The sequence below is a fragment of the Patella vulgata genome, chromosome 4 (assembly GCF_932274485.2).
Source record: "Patella vulgata chromosome 4, xgPatVulg1.2, whole genome shotgun sequence".
NCBI classification, from domain to species: domain Eukaryota; kingdom Metazoa; phylum Mollusca; class Gastropoda; family Patellidae; genus Patella; species Patella vulgata.
The window spans coordinates 68,955,532-68,979,755 of NC_065882.2; the positions used below are offsets into that span (position 1 = coordinate 68,955,532).

The 24,224-nt window shown below is 36.4% G+C and overlaps 1 protein-coding gene across 5 annotated transcripts; it reads right to left on the reverse strand.

The window, feature by feature from the left end:
• Positions 1–1,302: 1,302 nt before the first annotated feature.
• LOC126817479 (D-aspartate oxidase) lies at positions 1,303–18,047 on the reverse strand. Of its 5 annotated transcripts, none has more exons than XM_050544487.2 (12): positions 17,897–18,047; positions 14,067–14,260; positions 13,364–13,478; positions 12,798–12,865; positions 10,427–10,492; positions 9,755–9,809; positions 9,213–9,314; positions 8,504–8,574; positions 7,238–7,355; positions 6,540–6,635; positions 5,549–5,619; positions 3,919–4,357 (listed from the first exon to the last, which is right to left on the reverse strand). In XM_050544487.2, the coding sequence occupies exons 2-12, from the start codon at positions 14,249–14,251 to the stop codon at positions 4,354–4,356; spliced, it is 951 nt and encodes a 316-aa protein (XP_050400444.2). In that variant the 5' UTR covers positions 14,252–14,260; positions 17,897–18,047; the 3' UTR covers positions 3,919–4,353. The 5 variants fall into 5 exon arrangements, with proteins under 5 accessions (XP_050400440.2, XP_050400444.2, XP_050400445.2 ...); XM_050544488.2 differs by having other exon boundaries at positions 5,528–5,619; XM_050544485.2 differs by having other exon boundaries at positions 5,549–5,622.
• Positions 18,048–24,224: the final 6,177 nt, after the last annotated feature.

Genomic DNA, 24,224 nt, shown 5'->3' on the forward strand with positions numbered 1-24,224 from the left:
AGGGCGTTAATCCTAATTCATTTCAAAAGATGGAGATAGGATATTAAGTTAAGAATATCAAGACACAACACTTGGTTCTCGGTTCGGTCGCTTGTTCGTTCCATGGTCCTCGAGTTAGATGGAAGGTTGGAGCCCTGTAAATCCGGTAGTCCGATTGCCTCTTAGTTTGACAGTCAGTTATTTGGCGGTTTCTTTAATCCTTGTTTTATAAGTAGTTAACGGTCCCGGAATTCTGTCAACCATTTATTCATATTGTCCCGCAATACGACAAAGGCGTTGGATGGCCGAATGGTTAGCACGTGTGCGCTGTATCATAAGGTCTGTCATTGAGCCAACTGACGTGGTTTCGATTCCCCTGTTGTACGTGACAAGGGGTAGGGTCGCCTGTCCAACCTCGTGGATTTTCCCCGGGTCCTCCGGTTTCATCCCACTGCTAAAAACCCCTACGCGCAAGCGAATTATTGAAATAAAATTGAACCATGTGTTAGTCCCGAAATTACCTAGTTTGTGTCGAGAGGACGTTAAACCCCCATCTCTCTCTCCCTCTCTCTCTCTCTCTCAATACGACAGTCCGTTACCACGTCATGTTAACGAAACGTAGATCTTATAACCCGTTATTCCAGTATGACAATCTGTTAATCCTACCACCCCTTAGTTCTGTTGATTACTAACAACCTGTCAGTCTGTCTGCGCCCCAGTAGTTCGCTGGAGTCCGCCTGTGGTTGATAGGACGGGCGGGTACTAGCCCAAGACGACCAGCGCTTCCCCGGGCGCGGATCTTTCCTTACGGAGGTGAGTTCTCGAGCCTTCCTTTTTAAATGTCTTCTAGCACGCGCAGTCCTAGATGCAGGAAAGTGAAGTAGTGCCAACGATCTAGTGAATTGCAACTAGTTATTTGTTTAGAATAATAATAGATATGTATCTATTGTGTTGTACTGTCACATTATGCATACACCATTTCGAAATTTACAAAAATCCGATGAGATAAAATAAAATAAAATGGGTTTTAACGCTCTACTTTTCTACACCAATTGGGCTAATAAAGACAAACATACGCAGTGTAGTGTGGTATGGGGGTAATTTTGTCCGGACTTCAGGTCTTCCACCTACTCTTTATCCAACTGTAAAGGTTTGTTTTACGTGCACAACAATGTGTAAATGGATGGACCTCGGTTTTTGTCTAGATATCTCGTATCTAGTAAATTTAATACAACATTTTTGTCAATATAGGACATACAATCTGTTATACGCTGTTTTATTAATCTGGGGTGTATTATTTTGTGTTAAAGTCATGATACATCATTCATTGTTAAATTTATTAATCTTGGTACATTATCATGGTACATTATACTGTGTTAACTTCATTAATCATGGTACATTATACTGTGTTAACTTCATTAATCATGGTATATTATACTGTGTTAACTTCATTAATCATGGTATATTATACTGTGTTAAATTCGGGGTACATTATTCTGTGTTAAATTCATTGTCATGGAAAATTATTAATGGTTCAATTCAGGGTACATTATTCATTGATGAATTCATTAATCATGGTAAATTATTCGTAGTTCAATACGAGGTACATTATTCATTGTTAAATCGTTAATCGTGGTACATTACACCGTGTTAAATTCGTTAATCAAGGTACAATATTCTATGCCAAATTTGAAATGAAACACATCGTCAAACACGTAGACAGTCGGTGGTATGAAATACAGTTGTAGCTATTTAAACGGCTATGTAGCCCTACAAAACAAAAATAGGAAGAAGACGATGGTCATAATCCGGGTGCACATGTAGCATCTCCAGATTGCCCAGCTGATTTCTTTATAGTTTAGATTGTAATGTAAAATTGTTTGTCACATCTTGTATTAAATCAACAACTGTTTGAGCACACCCCCAGTGTAATGTAATACCTGCTCCGCCATGACCATAGTTATGTATAACCTGTAAAATAGAGCAATATAACACTTTAAATATCTTCCGACGAGGCTTGTGGGTGGGTGTCTTATATACATATTTATATATTCATCATCATATATATATATATATACGAGTTTCCATATTTAACAAGGGACATAACTGAGCTAGTAACTATCAGAAACCCCGAAGCTAGTAATTATCAAATATCCCCGAAAATCTCTAAGCTAGTATCAAATACCCCGGAAAAGTCCTTAACGCCTTTGTATCACGACGGCTAATAACAAATGCTACGGCTCCATATATTCACATTTCAATAAGATATTACCACAATAACTCATTTAAACACTGCTCAAACGGGTTAACTCCTCAATTTAACCATAGAACTAAATACACTGGAACGCCAACGAGCGTCTATACCGGTAAAATTTGTGGCTGCGCGATGTTCTTCGTGAAAGTGCACGGTTTACTTCCGGTATCTTGTTATTATCACGTAATTTTTGTTAGCCTGATAATGTTGAAAGCAAGCGAGTGAATTGGATTAAATATTTTTTCCTTTGTGCCTCCTTCAAACAAATGTTGTGATCTTCGTTCAATCATTTATTATATAAAAAAAATAATGCAACAGGGAGAGTTGTAAAATGACGCAAGAAGCGACGACTGGTTGCCAGCACTGCCAATACAGTCAGTAGCCTACGTAAACTACGCTCTGTCTTTATAAACAGGTATGTTGAAAATTCATTAGGACTATAATTCATACAATCAAGTCATCGTTTATTTGAGGAAACAAATGATGCGATTGACAAAATAATAATGTAATGACTCGTTTAATTTAAGCCGGGGGCGGAATTACGTACCAATAGCCACTATAGGCCTATTTCGCTAAACAATGTCACGAATGTGAATGAATTTCAAAAAGTTGTTCAAGTAATATACTTCAGTGAGCACAACTATACTTCTAATTTTAAAATGTTGGGGAACTAATAAAATAAAAATAATGAATACTGGTATTTTGTTTTTAAAATTAAATTATTTGATCTAATTAAGTGGAATTTTCCTTTTGAATATTATTTCTTTGTGAGAAAGTTCACATGGTAATCACGAAGAAAAGGATATCAGATTTGTGTCATTGATTGAAGGAGTGGATTTATATATAAATTAAGTCCTCGTTTGAGTAAAATTAAAAGAGCTATCAAGTGAATAATGTTGGTTGAAGAAACTCTTTCTTGTGCCAATTCCCTTGGCATTACCTGAACTCGGTCATACTTTATTGGTATTGAGTCTGATTTGAATATAAACCCACCTGTAAAGTCATAGTCTGTAAAATCTGACGTCAACTGCCTTTTTAATTTATGCATAAATTATATTATTATAACTAAAACTGCATTTCTCTTTATTCAACTGTAAAAATTATTTGTAGACACAGAAATCCCTGAAGAAACTCTATTTTATTGTTCAGACCAATAATACAAAAGCCATTGTATTTAATTCTGTGAAGAACTTTCATTTGATGTGCACAAGGAATTTCTAACATGAAAGAAGGACAATAAAATATAATGTCTAAATAACCACCAACACTGAGTGTTGACTCATCCCTAAATCCTAACTTTAAAACAGTTGTTGCACTGAATGAAAAGCAGGCTTTTATGCGAGTGCCTGAAAGACTTTGAAATATATTTCTTGTGAAGAATTGGAATACACTTACATGTACATGTATCAACTGTACATTATACACTTTCAGTTACACATTTCTATTTTTTGGAAATAATTTCAATAAATATAATGGATGAAATCATTGGATTATTGTGAATTATTTCTATAACTGAATATTTTGAAAATGTTCTAGGGATAGAGACTATCTAGTCCACTCAATGAAATTATGAATTCTCCTCAATTTATGTAGTCAATTTCTATTCAATTCATAAGATATGCAGCTCTTGTGTGTACTGGTACAGGTGTATTCAGTAAACTGTAAAATTTACCCACTCCCTCCACTATGATTGCATAAAACCATTTATTGTAACTTTTACACACAGATCACAATTTACAATAGCGTGAATGAAAATATGTCTTACATTGTTTCAGGCATAAATCTGGTAACGTTTCTCACACTGATCAAATGTGTGAAACATTTCTTGTCATAAATTTATACAAATTTAAGGTTAAATGTGAATGCAACTATGGTATATTTTCTTGGGCAAATTTTCGAGATCCCAAAAACATTAGCTTCACACAGTGTCACTTAACTGTAAGGATAGTTCAGAATAGTAATGTCTTTGGATTTTGTGGGTCTCTATATTGCAAATACACATTTCCATTTAAAAAAAAAATAATTATTTCATTCTGATTCACAGTACTTGGTGCCAATCCAAACTTAGTCTTGATATTTAATGCACTCCTAAATGCTTCCATAGTACAGTATATGCAATGCTACCTGAAATGTAAAAATTTGAAATGAAATTCCTAGCCGCACCACTGACAAAAAGGGAAAACAGGCAATTTTCTCAACAAACATGTGAATCAAAATCAAAATCTCCTTGATAGTGAACAAACGCCTCCCTCCCTGTAAATGTCAATTAATTTAACACATGACTTTTTAAGAGTTGGTAGTATTTTAATTTTACAAATCTTTATAACATGTTCAGAGAATTCTGCCTGCATATTTGGACTTTTTTTGACAGCTGATCACTGTTTTAGAAGTAGGTAGGCCTATATAAAAATGAGGCCTAGTAGGCCTATATTATTTCAATTTTGGAAATCTTCACAAAATGCAGTGAAATATTCTGCCTGCTTATCATGCCTTTATTTTGACAGCTGATCACCTTTTTTTTTTTTAGAAATATGTAGGCCTATATTACAAGGCCTAGTATTATTTCAATTTTACAAATCTTCATAAAATGCTCAGAGAATTCTGCCAGCATATTGTGACTTTTTTTTGACAGCTTATGACTGTTTTTAGAAACAGACAGGGCTATATAATGAGGCCTAGTAGGTCTATATTATTTTAACTTTACAAATCTTCACAAAATGCAGTGACATATTCTGCCTGCATATCGCAATTTTTTTTATTTTTTTTTTGACAGCTGATCACCCTTTTATTATTTTACTTTTACAAATCTTCATAAAAATGCCCCGAGAATTCTGCCTGCATATTGTGACTTTTTTTGACAGCTAATTACTGTATTTAGAAATAGACAGGGCTATATAATGAGGCCTAGTAGGTCTATATTATTTTAAATTTAAAAATCTTCACAAAATGCAGTGAAATATTCTGCCTGCTTATCATGACTTTTTTTTTGACAGCTGATCACCTTTTTTTTTTTAGAAATATGTAGGCCTATATTACAAGGCCTAGTATTATTTTAACTTGACAAATCTTCACAAAATGCAGTGAAATATTCTGCCTGCTTATCACGATTTTTTTTTTTTTTGACAGCTGATCACCTTTTTTTTTAGAAATATGTAGGCCTATATTACAAGGCCTAGTATTATTTTAATTTTACAAATCTTCATAAAAATGCCCCGAGAATTCTGCCTGCATATTGTGTCTTTTTTTGACTGCTGATCACTGTTTTTAGAAATAGGTAGGCCTATCACAAATTACCTACTTATCAAATCAGATTACCTTCCACGTGTGCTACGGCCGTTTTTGGCCAATCCTCTCTGCGTTAAAAACTTGAATATTTCCCCATCAATCTGCTAAAATAAAACACATGCGTGACATGGTTAAGTTTTTAACTGGTCGAAAAGGTTTTTTTTTATCATTTTAAAAGACACAGTATACTGTATATTATGTTGACATTATCGATACTTGGGATTATAACACATATTCTAATATAATTCTTATAGCCATCAAGCCATTGAAATTTGAATTTCACTAAGCATCAAATATGCAGGCAGAGAAATAATGTCCTGGTAATGGGGTTTGATTAAAAATTGTTTGTAATTGTAAACAAATCTAACTCGGGCCGCTACCTAAGCAATAGCATAGCAAAGGGCTAAAACTGTGAAACCAAAGTTACCAAGGCTTACTATTTCGAGATTAATAGTATGAAATATTTTATTGGAATAAATGTTTAAGTAATTGATTTACATACCTTGATAAAAAAAAATTTCTGTTATTTTCTTTTAAAAACGAAAGTAATTGGTGCCGCGAACGCTTCATTGAATTGACAATCACATTGATGATTGATTTGTACTTGTTGTAGGCCTACACTCAGTCTCAAATCAAAATTAATGCATTGCGAAGGATCGTATTTTCCGTCCATATAGTCCAAGAATAGCTTTCACGGGTGTAAATACACAAGAACTAACAAGTAACCGGGTCAAAAATAATAATTATATTTTCAAAAATTTCATTCAATACAAGACGTCTAAAATGACATCAATAAATACGTCGAAATCCATGTGTTATTTGGCCTACCGGAAGTAAACATGGCACTTTCATCTTCGCGCATGTGAGGACGAGCATAATTCGCTCTAAATGGCTAGTTGGCGTTCCAGTGTATTTAGTTCTATGATTTAACTAACTGATTAACACTAAACCAAAGCAAAGAAATTAAACAGCCATTCTGTATTTTATGCTCAACATTTCTTCCACTTTGAACTGTACTTACCCGACACTTGGTTCGCACCGAGGGGGGTTCCAACTCTACTCTCATAACATCTAACACTGGGCGTAATCCAACCTTAACATGCTCCGCAGTTACTGCCTAAACAAATAAAAACATTAATCCACAAAACAAAAGAAAAGAAAGGAGTTCAGCCATTTTGAGATCTAGTTGTTGTTTTTATTTGATGTCACTACGTGTGCCAAGATACTAGAGATAACAATCTTGCCCAGATAACGGTGTATCCAGGCCTGTAACTAGGGGGCGCGGGGGGGGGGGGGGCCCTTGCAAAAAGTTTAGCCCCCCCCCCCCCGTGTGAAAAAATTGTCAACCATAAAGACAATAGATATACATTGTCCGTCAATTTTACAGGACCCCTGAGAACCCCCCCCCCCCCCCGTTGCTCTGAGCTAGTTACGCCCCTGGGTGTATCCCCCTACTCTATATAGAATTCCAACTGTCGGGGATTCTTTTACAATTATGCTACTGTGTTGGGCATCGTTTCACCGTGTCATCCGAATAACTAGAGCTATACCTTTGACAAACTGGACACGGGTTTGGCAATGTCCGAGGTTCTACTCGACCCAAGCCTGGATTTGAACTCTGGAAATTTTTAACCGAGAATCAAGTGCCATAACTGCTCGAAATGGACAATAGAATAAAGTTAGAAAAGGAAAAGCAAATACAAGTAGCTATGTACACACCTTTAAACTTGGCATGATTTCACAACATCTCTTCATCAGTTCAAATTGATCTTCCTGGTTGCATTCATCATTCCAGTTATCCTTTTGAAAAGTTCCTCCTAAAATAACACCTTCTGATCTGGAATAAAGAATTAAACAATAACTACATGTACAATGATTCCAAACCGACAAACAAAATAACAGTGTACTGACTCTAAATTGGATTGGATATGTTCAGGTGAGGTTTATCCGAGAGTGCTCTAGCCTACATCTTCAATAGAAGGCTTGATCTCGCTTTAACTACGTACATCTTATCAAGATCTTCAAGGCTTGATCTCACTTTAACTACGTACATCATATCAATTCCCTCACGTAATACCCTGTATATTTCGGTAATAATTTCGATTGGGTACAAGCCCAAATTGTGAGCCTAGATTCCTCAATCATCGCGAATACCAAGTTTCGCGCTTTCAAGCTAAAATATCTACCTGTGATAATCGAGTTGCAAAGTTCAAGTTTCATTCAATGTCAAGGTTTCCGTGGAGGTCGCGATGTCACAACCTCTGATTGGACGCTACTGCTCACGTATCTGTAGATAAAATAGCTATAAGTTCAGGAATTGTGAAGTAAACAAGCAATGGCCAGATGTTGTGAAACTCGCAGTCGTTGCTTCAGGGACATGACTAGCCTACGGATACAAACGGTTCTGTACTAACGTCCAAACGAAATTTCACCAAGAAACTTAAACAATTACAAGTATTCAAACCCTTAGTAATGGGACTGAAACCTTGGTTAAATATTTCACCTATATATAACCAATGTAATCTATGACTTAAAGCCTGTTCCAGCTTGAATTTCTAAATATATCTTTCTACACGCAAGGGGTTATTCCATAGTTTCTCGAAGTCTTCGGAAAGTTTCATGTAAACGTAGGAGACTGTTGGATGTGTAGTTACGTGGGCCATGCAGTTATTGCGAATATGATAGGCATATAAATACGCCATTGTCTCACTCGGCTAAACTACTCACAAGTTATTACATCCATCTTAAAACTCACAAAGTTTCAAATATGAATAGAATCGAAATAACATTTTGAAAATTATCATGAAATACTAAAGAACTACAATTAACCACTACCTCATGCCAACTGTTCACATTTTACACTAGTTACCCTTCTATACGATCCGTCGCATTATCAAATGTTCGAGGCTTAAACATGTACACAATTACAATACGATGTGAGCTAGCGTAATAAATGGGGCGTGGTAACGACAAGGATGAAATTACCCTGGTAAAATATAAGTCATCTCGCCATCGATCTTCTGATGGTAAAAGTGTTTAATCCAAGGAGCGTGAACCTGAAATTAAAGTAAATCAAAATATTATACAATCACTTGATGTATAAACTCGTCTAGGGAATTTTATTTCAGTCTATTCTACTCTCTTAGCCAATTTGTTTACAGATCATACTTTTGTCTGTGTTTTTGTATCACCAATAAGATCATAATAATATTATTTATTCAGAATTTATTTATTTATTTTCGTAATTAAAGATCAAGGGCACCAATCATAAAAAAGTACTTTACATTTAGAAAGACATGCCAGAAGCAGCTCTCTCTCGTTAGAATCAGCAAAGGAGCTTCGACTGTAAACAAACTCTTGTTTGATTTCCACACCTAGGCGTTTATTTTAAGAAATACCAAAAATAAACTTGAATCACATAGCTCGGCCGACATATTAAGAGAGAGAAATGGGGTTTAACGTCCACTCGACACAAACTAGGTCATTTCGGGACTAACATATGGTTTAATTTTATTTACATAATTCGCTTGCACGTAGGGGTCTTTAGCAGTGGGAAGAAAACGGAGGACCCGGAGAAAGCCCACGAGGTTGGACAGGCGACCCTACTCCTTGTCACGTACAACCGAGGATTCGAAACCACGCCAGTCGACTTGACTAAAATTTCTTGACTAAATTAATTCATTTATTAACAAACCTTGACAGCTTGTCCTCGGTGCGGTACGAGATTGGTATCATGTACCAATTGATATGACCCTAATCCAGAACAGTTGACGATCATATCATAGTGTGGGTATAACTGAAATATTAAGAAGAGCCTGAGTGATGGTAATTAACCACAATTTTATGTGATAACATAAATAACAACCACAAAGCAACAGTTCTTCCAAATTTTGTTTAATTTAGTAATATAGTTTAGAGAGGGGGGGGGGATAACATGTTTACTAAACTTATTAATTTGTGCTTTTAAAACACGCCCATCTCATTTGAATAAGCACTATTCCATTAAGCAACATATCAAAGCTGGTTATAATCACAGGAGCGGTTTCGGGGGCAAAGTCTAAATGTTGGAAATGTTTATATCTGTCCCTCTTCTATAATCCTGCAAAATCTAAACAAACAACAGATCAACAATATACTTGCTATATTTTGTTTTTAAATTCGCCAAGGGAATCTGCGAAATTGTCTAAATATTTCTAGGCCAAGTAACTTTATTTAATGAAATAAATCAACACTTACTTCCTCCAATGATTTTACTGTCTTATGAACAACTTTTCCACCTCGGCCAGTAAATCTGTGGTAGAAATAGACGAATCATATAACACCTATCATTTCAACTAAAATTTAACTATTGATGGTTTTGTACAAGATCATTAATTGCTGCTAAAAATCCAAACATAGAAAGGGGCTTGTCAGGTGACCTAATACACCCAAAATCACCATCACCAAAGTCGTCTAAAATCATTGTCAACAGATCCCACAGGACAAGCTTTTAAAAGAAAACCAAAACACCATAACCTCCTGGGGGGGGGGGGGGGGACCTAGTTGCCTAGAGTGCCGCGCTTCGATCTCTAGCTGGCCGGTCACCTCTGACTTGCGGTTGTGGTTTTGATCCTGGTGTGAGCGTATGTGGCTTGAAGATAGGGGCACCTTCTCAACCTCGTGGGTTTACTCCGGGTACTCTGGTTTCCTCCCAATTCATTTCAATTCATTTCCCTATATATGACAACTTCACAAATTAACATCACATAATCAATCGGCATGCACCGATATAGGTCCGGAGCATTTGGGGCCACATTAGCTGTTTGCTTCTCCGCGTATAGTATAGAATAAGCACAAAATGCACTGCATAGTTTTAGGTTATATTGTATTATTTTCAATACACTTTGCGCTACACCTTATTTGTTTTACCTTTTCATTAACCATGGTAAGTAGATTGTAGGTTCCACAAAATATGACGTAAAGAACTGGCCCCAACTGCAAGATTTAAAGAAAAGAAAACATATTGAGATCCATGCATTGATCAGATCATGTGAAGAATCATGGTAACGTTATGCTCGTGGATTATAGTTCTCGCAATGTTTCGTTTGATTAAGGAGTCAAAGAATTACGAAAGAGGATGCTTCTCATCCACCCTTTTGTCTCTTGAAATCGGGGAAATGTTAGAGAATAGCCCAGTTATTAAAGATTGAAAAATAAAAAGTATTTTATTATACTAATGAATGGAAAAGGACCCTGTTGGCAATAGGGGGTTGGAATGCCGAATGGTTAGCACGTGCGTGCTGCGCTGTATCATACGGTCTGTCATTGAGTCAACTGGCGGGGTTTCGCTTCCCCGGTTGTACGTGACAAGGAGTAGGGTCGCCTGTCCAACCTCGTGGGTTTTCTCCGGGTCCTCCGGTTTTCTCTCACTGCTAAAGACCCCTACGCGCAAGCGAAATATTGAAATAAAATTGAACCATGTGTTAGTCTCGAAATGACCTAGTTTGTGTTTGTGTGTGTGTGTGTCTCTCTCTCTCCCTCCGTCTCTCTCTCCCTCTCTCTCTGTTGGCAATAATATAAGCTCCACTAAATAGACTAAACATGTAGAATTTTGTGTTGTCCACTTCATAAATACTCCTTGGATGATGTCATCAGAATTTCTCAAAGGGGCATTATGTAAGACCTGGATAAAGAGCTGACAGTTCCCGCTATAATGTAGTCTCGATTATCATTGCTATATACCGTTGTTAGGATAATAAACAAAGTCTCGATGGTCCATTTTTAATTTAAATTATTAACTGTAATTCGTATTTAAATCTGTTAAAAATCCAATGGCATCGAGGGTTGATTATGGCCTTGGTAATTTAATAAATGTCTAACAATTAATAAGTCCCGAAGAAACCTGCAATAGGCAGATTCAGCTCTAGAATAATGCCCCTATAAGGCAGGAATTTGTACTAAAATTATTTGATTCAAAAAATTAATTAATGAATATTCGATATATTGCTCAGGCCCAGTGCCACATTATAAATTGAGTTTTGACCTCTTCGTTACCCGATTGGGGTAAAGAAATATGTAAATTTATAATTCTGGATATTTGTTTGAAATATGAAGTGCCGTCATTTACAGCTTAAAGATCACCCGTGAAAGCCGTCCAAGCTTCAAACCGGGTTTAGTTACATTTATTTTCTTGTTAACAGTGATAATGCCTCTTTAAATAACGTGTAATGCGTACAAAATGTGCTCTGGACATTACATTGTGTAAGTAATGGTACGGGGCTATAGGCGTAACGTTATTGGGGACCAAATTAACAATTCAAATTCGTAATGCCACTGCCAATGATACTTTTAAAGGACAATATTGGTGTCAGTCATTATAAAATATGTGATAGAGCTCGTTAAATACATCCCAAATATAATTTTAACACAGAGATCATTGCTACGATAGCTGAGTAACAAGCACGTGAAGAAACGGGAAGTGACGTCAAACATGACAAACACGAGTTGTCCTTCTATATAACAGACTGAAGTAACGAGCGGTAACAGACAAACGATCGAATTTCATTTCACTGATAATTCAGTTGAAGATGACAAGTTGTTATATGAGACGACGGGAGGATATCTGACAATTCAAAAAAAGAATTGGCTGTCAGTAGATAAAAGATAACGAACAAATTAGAAAAAGTCCGTGCATTACCATGGTTTTTTTTTTACTAAGAACAGAATGCACGGGATTCTTTTTATTTTTCTCGTGTCCTTTATCTAGTGACAGCCAATTCTATTTTTGAATTGTGAGATACCCTCTCACCGTCCCATATAATAACTTTTCAACTTCAACGGAATTATCAGTGAAATGAAATTCGATCGTTTGTCTGTTACCGCTCGTTACTTCAGTCTGTTATATAGAAGGACAACTCGTGTTTGTCATGTTTGACGTCACTTCCCGTTTCTTCTCGTGCTTGTTACTCAGCTATCGTAGCAATGATCTATGTGTTAAAATTATATTTGGGATGTATTTAACGAGCTCTATCATATATTTTATAATGACTGACACCAATATTGTCCTTTAACCCCTACTAAAGAACTATTGGTTTTATCCAATGATCCTTTTAATAGGTAGAGTAATTTTATCTGATTAGCAATTTTCTTATCAAGTATGCTCTTTGTTATCCCGTTTTATTATTGTCTCGTATTCTATTATATGTATTTGCAGTTATGAGGCAGGTTTTCTCTAAAGAAGTGTGTTATATAGTAATAATGGTCATCGCATTCTACAGTATAATAAGAAATCCAGATCTACCTGGCCTTGGGAAACAACTGAAGCTCTTCTTTTGTTAATCGTCTACTTGGCAATCTATTACCGATTCCCTAAAATAATAATATACGTAAAATACAACCTCGAAACGAAGCAAAACAAAATTACATACTAACACTTATTTAGAAAACGGTAAATAATTATTACCCCCTGTTGCTGCAACAGTTGGAATTCGATATAAGAGTAGGCCGTAGCGCCGCTGCCCGGGCAAAATTTCTCTCATAGCACACTGTATGGCGTATGCCCGTCTTCATTAGCCCAGTTTACGAGCAGTAGGACGTGAAACCCCATTTCATTTCATTTCATTTCCAGAAACCTACTATCCTGGCATTGTATTTTCTATTAGATAACTTAGCGATGATTCTTAGGAATAGAGTTATAGACCAGATATGACTGACATTTCTCGATGGTCTGTTTTGTTTTAGGGATAAACAAACTCTGTGAAATACAAATTAATGAAAGACGTTGGAAAACAAACCAAATTTTATTTTTATATTTGTGTTAAATAAGCTAGTAGTTACAATTGATGTGGATGAATACAAATATCAAACCTGTTCCCGTCCATTACCAACCCAATATCCAGATATATGTTGGATTTTATGGGCAGCAGCTTCGGGAGACAAAGCCATAGATTTTAAATGGCGTAGGGTTTCTGCAGACCATTTCCTAAAAAAAAAATGTGAAAACAAAAGGTCGATCAGATCCAGATAACGGGACTGATACAGTTTCTACAAGCCTTCAACATAAATAAAATCTTTGGAAGGGCCTCTTTTTAATCCAAAAGAATCCAATCCGTGAGATGAATTACCGTTGAAATTTTGATTTTGCCTTTTTAAACATGCATTATACAAGAGCTAAATTTGCCTATCTAAATTATTAATTAGACATTAATTCATTTATCCAAAAAATAATCAACTCTCCATGCCATCGTTAGCCTGTAGTATTTAATGGATTTGAATACATTTTGTGATGAATAATTTAACGTAAAACTGGATAACCGAGACTTTGTTTATTATAATATCTACATAAGTAATGATGATCGAGGCTAGCCATAAATTGTCTACGCTAATATCTCGGTTCAGAGTGAAGCAATTTGACTGACATTTTCATTTTTAACTTTTATAGCGAGAACTGTCAGTTCTTTATCTAATCTTACATATTTAATCAAATGTTAAATATTGAAGTCGTGAAAAATTAGATTTGTCCGAAAATGCAAATAACTACCAGTGGCTTTAAATTAACATTTATACTTACTCGAGTAAATGACTTGGTGTATTGCCCGCTTTATACTCAGCAAACACTGCTTCTGAAGTATCTGACAGGGTGTTTGGTGAAAACTTATCAGCTATAACTGTGATGTCAGCACTTTGGTATCTATCTTGAATTCTAACGGCAGAAGATAAACCAATAATTCCAGCTCCGATAACACAAATCTTCATCGTTATTTTCTGCAGTTATATTAATTTTATTTTTCTAATTTAGATTTCTACATACAGAAATCTAGCAAGCGAAACAATACCGGGAAATCCATGTCGGAATTTTACTCCTGAAGGAGTTAGAATTACTAGCATCTATTTATTTTAAGTTTATCTTCTATGCATTTCATTCACAGGAAAGGCCCACAGGGCTAACGCTTAATCCTAATTACATTTTATTTTTTTTAAAAAAAGCTTTGTTTACCTTATTATCAAAAATGGTCAATTTTGCCTGATGGCTAACCCTACACTCATTTGTGTTGCCTATGAATCAATAGGGTGTGCTCTGGGCCGTTTCAGATAAGTTGCTATGGGGCTTATAATATATATGATTTCATACCGACACTCGATCCATTTGCAGTTTCTTAAAAAAAACTTCCCAACAATTAGGCAAATAATCTTGCAGAATTAGATAAAAGAGCTGTGGTATTGATTTCTTACTGTGGAATATTGTTTACCAGCGAATTTCTCGAACAGGGTCTAAACTAAAAGCAAAATATATGTGTCGGGCAACACGAATAGACCAAGCTGTTTGCCCGGTGATAAATGAATTTTTGTACACCAATCCTTTGACACGTAAAAGAGTCTCCAGCAATTTCAAAGGAATGATCATATATACACTACTTCAGAAAATTATAATTTCAAAAAGCGCGTCCAGTTCAATATATAGAGAGAGTGATCAGTTTATTGCCTAAAATGGTGATTGTATAGCAAAATGGCTTGTATGTCTGATCTTAGAGCAATGCAATGTTGATCTATTGCATTTTTATTTTGGGTAACAAAACGGCAGCTATGACAATAATAGTTCAATGCAGGTCTAATAGAATATTATATTGTCGCTATACAAATAAAACTTTTTGCTATATAGTATGGAAGCCTATAAGTACCATTCATAATTTCAACTTTTCGCCTCTTCAGAACACGAAAGTCGAAAAGTCGAAAAGTAGAAGTTACGACAAAATGTGAGGCGACAAGACGGTATACAAGCCAAAATCAACTCGAAAATAGGAAATTAAGAAATAACACACTGCGATAATAGCGCCCCCCGTTTTTTCTTAATTTCTACTTTTCGACTTGCATTTTGGTTTGTATACCGTCTTGTCGACTTTCGACTTAGTCATATTTTTGTATTTATTGATGTCAGTAAGAAGGCGCCAACACTCTATACAAGCCAAAATGCAACTCGAAAAGTAGAAATTAGGAAATTAACACACTGCGCTATTAGCGACCTATGATCTGTCGTACTGTCGACTTTTCGACTTTCGACTTTTCTACTTTTCGACTTTCGACTTTTCTACTTTTCGACTTTTCGCCTAGGAAGTTGTTGTAGTCTCTGCCTTCCAGGTCACATTTGAATACGCGCAATTCCGTTAACAAAAATATCTGTCTGATAGAGTCTAGTAATGATGGTGATTATTTTGGTTAACACTCTTTCGTAGCCAATACAAAGTGACAGGCATCATAGCCACTAGACCAGAATGATTGAACGCTGCCAGCCTTCACCTTCGAAATATCAAGGGAAATAATTTGAACAATTGGGGGCAGACCACATTGACTACTACATAAATGTTAAAACCCGTTTACCTGTTATTCCAGGCCAGGAGTTTAAAGTAGAAAAATAAACTAATATAGCCTTATTTATATCGCTAACTTTGACAATCTGTCACCCATAACGCCATCAATCCCGCCCCCAATATACACAAAAAAGTGACGAAAGAAATAAATATTCTATACACCCCCACCCACCACCCACAAACACCGTATTTATATCGGAGATTGGCTCTCACAGCAGCAGGATTTTTTTTAAAATTTCGATTGGCCCCAAGACACGATTTTGTATTTAGATTCGTGTCACAGCAGGAATTTCTTCATTTGTCCAAACCACAGGATTTTTTTTAGGTTATCCCTCACGGCAGGGATTTTGCTCAGATTAATCTCCAGCGGGATTTTTCTGTACTCATTTATATTAGTTCAGATTGGCCTTCACAGCAGGATGTTCTATAGGTTGGTCCCAACAGTAATATTTTCTATAGATTACTATCACAGCATATTTATTACTGTTACAGCATATTTATTAATATAACAGCATATTTATTACTATTATTTATTACTTCTACAGCATATTTATTACTATTACAGCATATTTATAGTGGACCCTTTCATATACCGTGTCCAGTGGCACTTTACAAACTGGCAATGTAACCATATATAAAAAAACAAAACAAAACAAACAAACAAGCAAAATTATGGACATATTATCAGTCGCATACTGTGTCAGTTAAATCCTGTTTAAATAAACGTGTTAAGTTGTTTTTTAAAAAAATATAAAGATGTACACTATTTTATAGTAAATGGAAGATTATTTCATAAAACAGGCAGTTAAAAACTAAAAGAGTCCCGGCGATAAGAGACAAATAAAACAGGGTTGGCCTTGAAAAGTAATTTATCTTAGGCCCTATGTAGGCTATGAATGTTCGGCGCATCAGAATTTTTCGTCACAATAGCAATTACAACAGAATGGCTTTTCAGCTTGGTTCACACAGTAGGATTTTCTATAGACTGGTTCCAACAGCACCAATTTTCTTTAGAATATCCATTATATCAGGAATTTCGTGAGATTATCCATCACAGCAGATTTATTCGGCAGAATTGCCACTACAAGACTTTTTTTTGTCAGAATAGCTATCGCAGCAGAATTTTCTATAGAATGGTCACAGCAATGGGAATTGTGATTAGATTATTCAGCAGAGCAGGAATTTTCGTTAGATTATCCACCACAGCAAAAAAATAAATTAATCACAATAGCCATTACACCAGAATTTTCGTCACAATAGCCATTACACCAGAATTTTCGTCACAATAGCCATTACACCAGAATGGCTTTCCAGCTTGGTTCTCACAGTAGGATTTTCTATAGATTGGTTCCAACAGCACCATTTTTCTTTAGAATATCCATTATATCAGGAATTTCGTGAGATTATCAATCACAGTAGAAATATTCGGCAGAATAGCCACTACACCAGACTAATTTTTTTGTCAGAATAGCTATCGCAGCAGAATTTTCTATAGAATGGTCCCAGCAATTACTAGACTCTATCACACAGACATTTTTGTTAACGGGAATTGCGCGTATTCAAATGTGACCTGGAAGGCAGAGACTACAACAACTTCCTAGGCGAAAAGTCGAAAAGTCGAAAGTCGAAAAGTCGACAGTACGACAGATCATAGGTCGCTAATAGCGCAGTGTGTTATTTTCCTAATTTCTACTTTTCGAGTTGCATTTTGGCTTGTATAGCGTGTTGGCGCCTTCTTACTGACATCAATAAATACAAAAATATGACTAAGTCGAAAGTCGACAAGACGGTATGCAAGCCAAAATGCAAGTCGAAAAGTAGAAATTAAGAAAAAACGGGGGGCGCTATTATCGCGGTGTGTTATTGCTTAATTTCCTATTTTCGAGTTGATTTTGGCTTGTATACCGTCTTGTCGCCTCACATTTTGTCGTAACTTCTACTTTTCGACTTTCGTGTTCTGAAGAGGCGAAAAGTAAAAATTATTTGTTCACTGCATTGTATCTACAAAATTGTGCATTATTAATACTGTACTTACTTGGATGTATCTAAATCCTAGTTTGGTATATAGCCTGTATCTTCAACGTATGATGGTCCCTAGATTATATTTACTATATGAACTGTTCTGTATCTTAAAGGGACACAGGTATGTTTAGTTCAATAATTCGTTTGCAAGTGACACGCGAGGTTAGCGAGCGAGAAAGCGAGAGAAATTGGATTTTAACATCCATTAAAGATACATTATGTAAGATTTAGATAAAGAGCTAGCCATTCTTGCTATAATAGTTCGAAAATAGATAATCTAAAATGAAACACAGAGTGGTTATGCAAGCGAAGTGTGTCGAAAAATCGAATTTGACACACATCAATTTAAAAATGTATTTTTCATTTGATGGCGGGCATTTCTTTCAAAGTAACTACCAAATTAAAAAAAAAATGAAAAATAAAACCCCATTAATTTGGTAACAAAAGGGCAGCGATAATCTCAAAAATTTAATTTCGAGAATTCTTGATGGTAGTAATTCAAAATGGTGGAATTTTCATTAAACGTCATTTCTTTCCGTTGGTTATGACTTGTAATATGTGGTATATTAGTCACGAAATGACATAGTTGCTCTTAGATGAATATACTGTTAACGCGCTTTAAACATCTAGATGCAAAAGACAAGGTGTAAAAACTTGATGTAATAAAACACATAATTTATTCAGCTTGACGCAATGAATAGATGCGGTTCGTTTAACTTGAATGTAGATATATAATGCATATATAGGACCGTTCGGATGAATCACATCATAGGTATATGTTATTTGATAGTTTTACGTTTTCGTCAACATTAAGGTGTACATGTTCTATAGTTCCATTTAGCCTATACATTTTCTTGTTTCACTTGACTAAACAAAACATTGTGTAGGAATGTAGGCTTTTATAGATTATACTCTTCAAAAAAAAGTAGGGGATATTAAAATGCAAATACCTATGCAGGTTGTAATATGTGTAGTCATGGACACTAGACATGCTTTGAGAGTATGTTCACGTATGAAGAACTTATCGCCCCAACAGAACCACTGAGCGGCACATGCGACAAGCAATAGCGCCATACGCGAAGGTTCTTTGTCAAATTTGACACTTCAAGGAAGGGTTGATGAAAACTGCCGCGTGCTGGTTTATCTATCCATGTTTGCTTTCCCATCGGTTATTGCATAATATTTACTGTTTAGCGTATCTTTGCTTTAGTGTGTTACGTTTAATTTGATCGGGAGATGTGTTCGTCGACGTCAACGGACAACACTGCAAGAATTAGTCGTCGCACTGCAAGAGGAGTGGGTCAGATTGCCCCAAATCGTGACTGGACAGTTCATTAAGAGCATGCCACGACGAATTGCTGAATGCCTGAGGATTGGTGGAGCAATTACTCATTTTTAAGACAAACATCAAAAACGTTCATTTTCACTTTTGACGGTGTATCTATTTGCGAGTGTAAACGGACCGTCAGATAAGCCGCCCATATGAAATGTTTATATTCATGTGTAGGGCATTGGCCTTTTATTAACATACACTGGTTACCTCTAATAAAAACAGCAGTGCATTTCCGCAGTTTTGTATTGTTTCTGAATATCCCCTACTTTTTATGAAGAGTATATATTTGATACTAGTTGAGCATCAGAAAAACATGATTATTTCACTGGGTATGGGACGCAAATACCCAAAGGTGTCGGACAAACACTAAAGCAACTGCGTCTCCTTCACTGGGCACCTTTAATGTATGTCTACCTGTGGAATAACATGTACATTATTTGTATCTGTTAAATTTGTGAGGTTTATATATTAGATTAATATTATTATTTACTCATGGGCGCATGAGCGGCCCCTTTTACTGACCGCGGAGCCCGGATGGGGGGTCCGGGGGCTCTCCCCCATTAAATTTTGAAAAATGGAACCCCAAATATGCGATTTGGTGGCATATCTGATTATAATCTCTGTCAAATAATATATCTCATCAATCGATTAATTTAGGCCAAAACCCCAACCTGCAAGTAATTTACAACCATCAACCTATTATCATTGTATCGTCAAGACCAGCAACATCAAATTTTCGCCCGATCGCCCGATGGCCCAATCCGCCCCTGCATGGGCGGGGAGAGATAACGTCTTACCCCAAACAAATTGCAAAAGACACCAGGAAGTTTCGTAGAGCGATATCTCGTCTCACATGTCACTGATGAAACAATATGCCCGAAACACATGTTACGCTAGACACCTTTTATTTAAAGGTAAATCGCTAATATTTGGGACTTACAAATTGACACAAACGGGTCGGAAATAATGTAATATGAATGTAAATAAACTGATTCGGTATTTCGGCGAACATAACTGCTTTGAAATTAGAGTAAAAACGGAAACGATTGAACGTAAATCAATTTATATACATTCATATTACATTATTATATGCTTTGCGACCCATTTATGTCAATTTATAGGTCCCAAATATTAGCGATTTAGCTCCTTTAAATTACACTGATTTTAAGCTACACTGATTTTAAATGTTTTATCTAGTCAATTTAAAGAAATTTCTATTTTCGAAAAATTGATGATACAATTAATGATTGATGACCCAATCCGGAATGGCTCCAGACCAAAAAATAATGGAATTTCAGGCATTTATTCTGCCGGCTAGAAGGCAAAAAGGTTTTATGTCCCAAATTACTATATAATTTAAATTTTAATTTTTCACTTTACCCGTCTGCACAAAAAATCTGATTTTTAAAAGCGTATGCAAGTTAAATATAATATTTAATAGCGCTTTTATCTGGTGTATCATTCATTTCATTTTCTTATGAATTGGACTATATTATTATAACAATAATGTGCGCTTTTTGTTTTATAATAATAATAATAGTTTGTTCAGCTATACTTTTCGTTTATCTCTTTTTCGCGGAATTCTATGAGATATCCATCTACATCCCTGTCATTGGCAGCCAACATATACACGACAGTATGAGAGGACATAAAATAGAAAGTGAGTAGGTAAAGTGAAAAATTAAAATTTAAATTATATAGTAATTTGGGACATAAAACCTTTTTGCCTTCTAGCCGGCAGAATAAATGCCTGAAATTCCATTATTTTTTGGTCTGGAGCCATTCCGGATTGGGTCATCAATCATTAATTGGCCATAATTCAGGAAATTAAAATTCGATATGCGCTAATATCGAAAGGAACCGAAATCTTTGGGTTATAAACTTACATTTCAAGTTTCAACAAAATCAGATAAAAATTGTGACTTTGATATACCATGTTTTTACGCTATTATAGAACGAAGGGCGGCCATTTTGTCTGTCAATTTTGGGCTGAATTTCACGAAATTCGAACTCCGCCGTCCTTATGGTGTAACGGTGATATAATTATACGTTTTTTTAAATCGGATAAAAATTATGACCTCTGTAGGGTCCACAAGCTAAAAACACGATTTTTCGTACAATCAGGGGGCATAATTCAGGAAGTTATGGCCCGATATGCGCGAATGTCGAGAGGAACTGAGATCTTTGTGTTATAAACTTACATTTCAAGTTTAAACAAAATCGGATAAAAAGTGTGACCTCTATAGGGTCCACAACCTTGATATACCATATTTTTACGCTATTTGAGAACGAAGGGCAGCCATTTTGTCTGTCATTTTTGGTCCGATTTTCACGAAATTCGGACTCAGTCGTCCTTGGGGTGTAACGGTGATATACTATTCAAAAAAAGTAGGGGATATTTGATTTTTAAGTGTTATTAAAGTCACCTAATGAAACTGACGAAGAAACAAATGACAAAATGAAATGAAGTTCACATTCATCGATTTATTCCAAATGATCGTTAGACTAAGTAAGGCACAGACTGACCATTATAAGGGTAAAATGATACCCGGGGTCAAACAGCAAAGTTACCACAGCATCACAACCAAGTCAGTAACGGGTAAATCCTCCTCTGTTTGCCAAACAAGCATTGATCCGACGTGGCATACTCCTAATGAGACGTCTAAGGTCATTTTGGTCCAGATTGTCCCATTCCTGTTGCAACGCAGCAGCAAGTTCTTGGACATTGGCAGGACGTTGTTGACGTTGACGTAACCTCTGTCCAAGCATGTCCCAGACATGCTCGATGGGGGAGAGGTCGGGACTCAGTGCTGGCCAAGGTAATGTGGTGATGTTCTGTTGTTGGGGGTAACCTGTAACGATCCTGGCCCTGTGACATCTTGCGTTGTCATCCTGGAAGATGAAACGGCGGCCATGACGTCGTGCGAACGGCACAACATGGACTGCCAAGATGTTGTCCCGGTAGTACTGGCCTGTAACACGCCCTGCAACAACATGTAAAGCCGTTCTTCCAGCAACAGTGATGCCTCCCCACACCATAACAGAACCACCCCCAAATCGATCATGTCTGATGACGTTAACGTCTTGGAAGCGCTCGTTTCGACGACGCCACACCCTCCTACGTCTGTCCAAAAAATCAACAGTGAACCTTGACTCATCTGAAAACATCACATTGCTCCAGCGTCGATTATCCCAGTGTTGACGATCCCTACACCAACGACGTCTTGCCTGAATGTGATGATCTCTCAAACAAGGGATCACGCGAGGACGTCGGGCGCGAAGGTGACCCCTATGCAGTCGATTCCGAATCGTCTGGCCACTCACTCTCACACCAGTGTCTGTTTGAAGACGAGCGCTGATCTAATTTGCTGTGATGACACGATTTCTCAAGGCCAAGGTACGGATAAATCGATCCTGGGCTTGAGTTGTCGCCCTTGGTCGACCTGAGCGTGGTCTGTCCTGTACAGATTGTGTATCACGGTATCTGGACCATAGCCTGCTTATGACAGACTGAGAAACATTCATCGTCCGCGCCACAACCGCCTGTGTTGTGCCGATCTGTAGCATGCCAAGGGCACGTAACCTTTCATTTTGGGTAAGCCGACGCATATCAAAATTTGTTTTCTGGTCACTAAAACAATTAAACTGATGTTTCCACCCTGGAATTCAATGCCACAATGACTGTAACATTCAATCTCAGAGTCGTGCAAATCTTGGGTTGGACCCCCATGATGATCCCAAGCATCACCTGCATTCCATGCGGTAGCTATTGGTGCGTTTGGGCGTCACATGTAACTGGAAATGTTTCTTCTGTTAGGTTCTATAGTGACTTTTTTCGTAGTCATTTGCATATTTTAGTATTATGCCCCCAAAATCAAATATCCCCTACTTTTTTTGAATAGTATATAATAATACGTTTTTTTAAATCGGATAAAAATTATGAGCTCTATAGGGTCCACAAGCTAAAAACGCGATTTTTCGTCTCTGTAGGGTCCACAACCTTGATATACCATATTTTTACGCTATTATAAAACAAAAAGCGCACATTATTGTTATAATAATAAAGTCCAATTCATAAGAAAATGAAATGAATGATACACCAGATAAAAGCGCTATTAAATATATTTAACTTGCATACGCTTTTAAAAATCAAATTTTTTGTGCAGACGGGTAAAGTGAAAAATTAAAATTTAAATTATATAGTAATTTGGGACATAAAACCTTTTTGCCTTCTAGCCGGCAGAAAAAATGCCTGAAATTCCATTATTTTTTGGTCTGGAGCCATTCCGGATTGGGTCATCAATCATTAATTGGCCATAATTCAGGAAATTAAAATTCGATATGCGCTAATATCGAAAGGAACCGAAATCTTTGGGTTATAAACTTACATTTCAAGTTTCAACAAAATCAGATAAAAATTGTGACTTTGATATACCATGTTTTTACGCTATTTGAGAACGAAGGGCGGCCATTTTGTCTGTCAATTTTGGGCTGAATTTCACGAAATTCGAACTCCGCCGTCCTTATGGTGTAACGGTGATATAATTATACGTTTTTTTTTAAATCGGATAAAAATTATGACCTCTGTAGGGTCCACAAGCTAAAAACACGATTTTTCGTACAATCAGGGGGCATAATTCAGGAAGTTATGGCCCGATATGCGCGAATGTCGAGAGGAACTGAGATCTTTGTGTTATAAACTTACATTTCAAGTTTAAACAAAATCGGATAAAAAGTGTGACCTCTATAGGGTCCACAACCTTGATATACCATATTTTTACGCTATTTGAGAACGAAGGGCGGCCATTTTGTCTGTCTTTTTTGGGCCGATTTTCACGAAATTCGAACTCTGTCGTCCTTATGGTGTAACGGTGATATAATAATACGTTTTTTTAAATCGGATAAAAAAAATTGTCTTCTATAGGGTCCACAAGCTAAAAACGCGATTTTTCGTACAATCAGGGGGCATAATTCAGGAAGTTACGGTCCGATATGCGCGAATATCGAA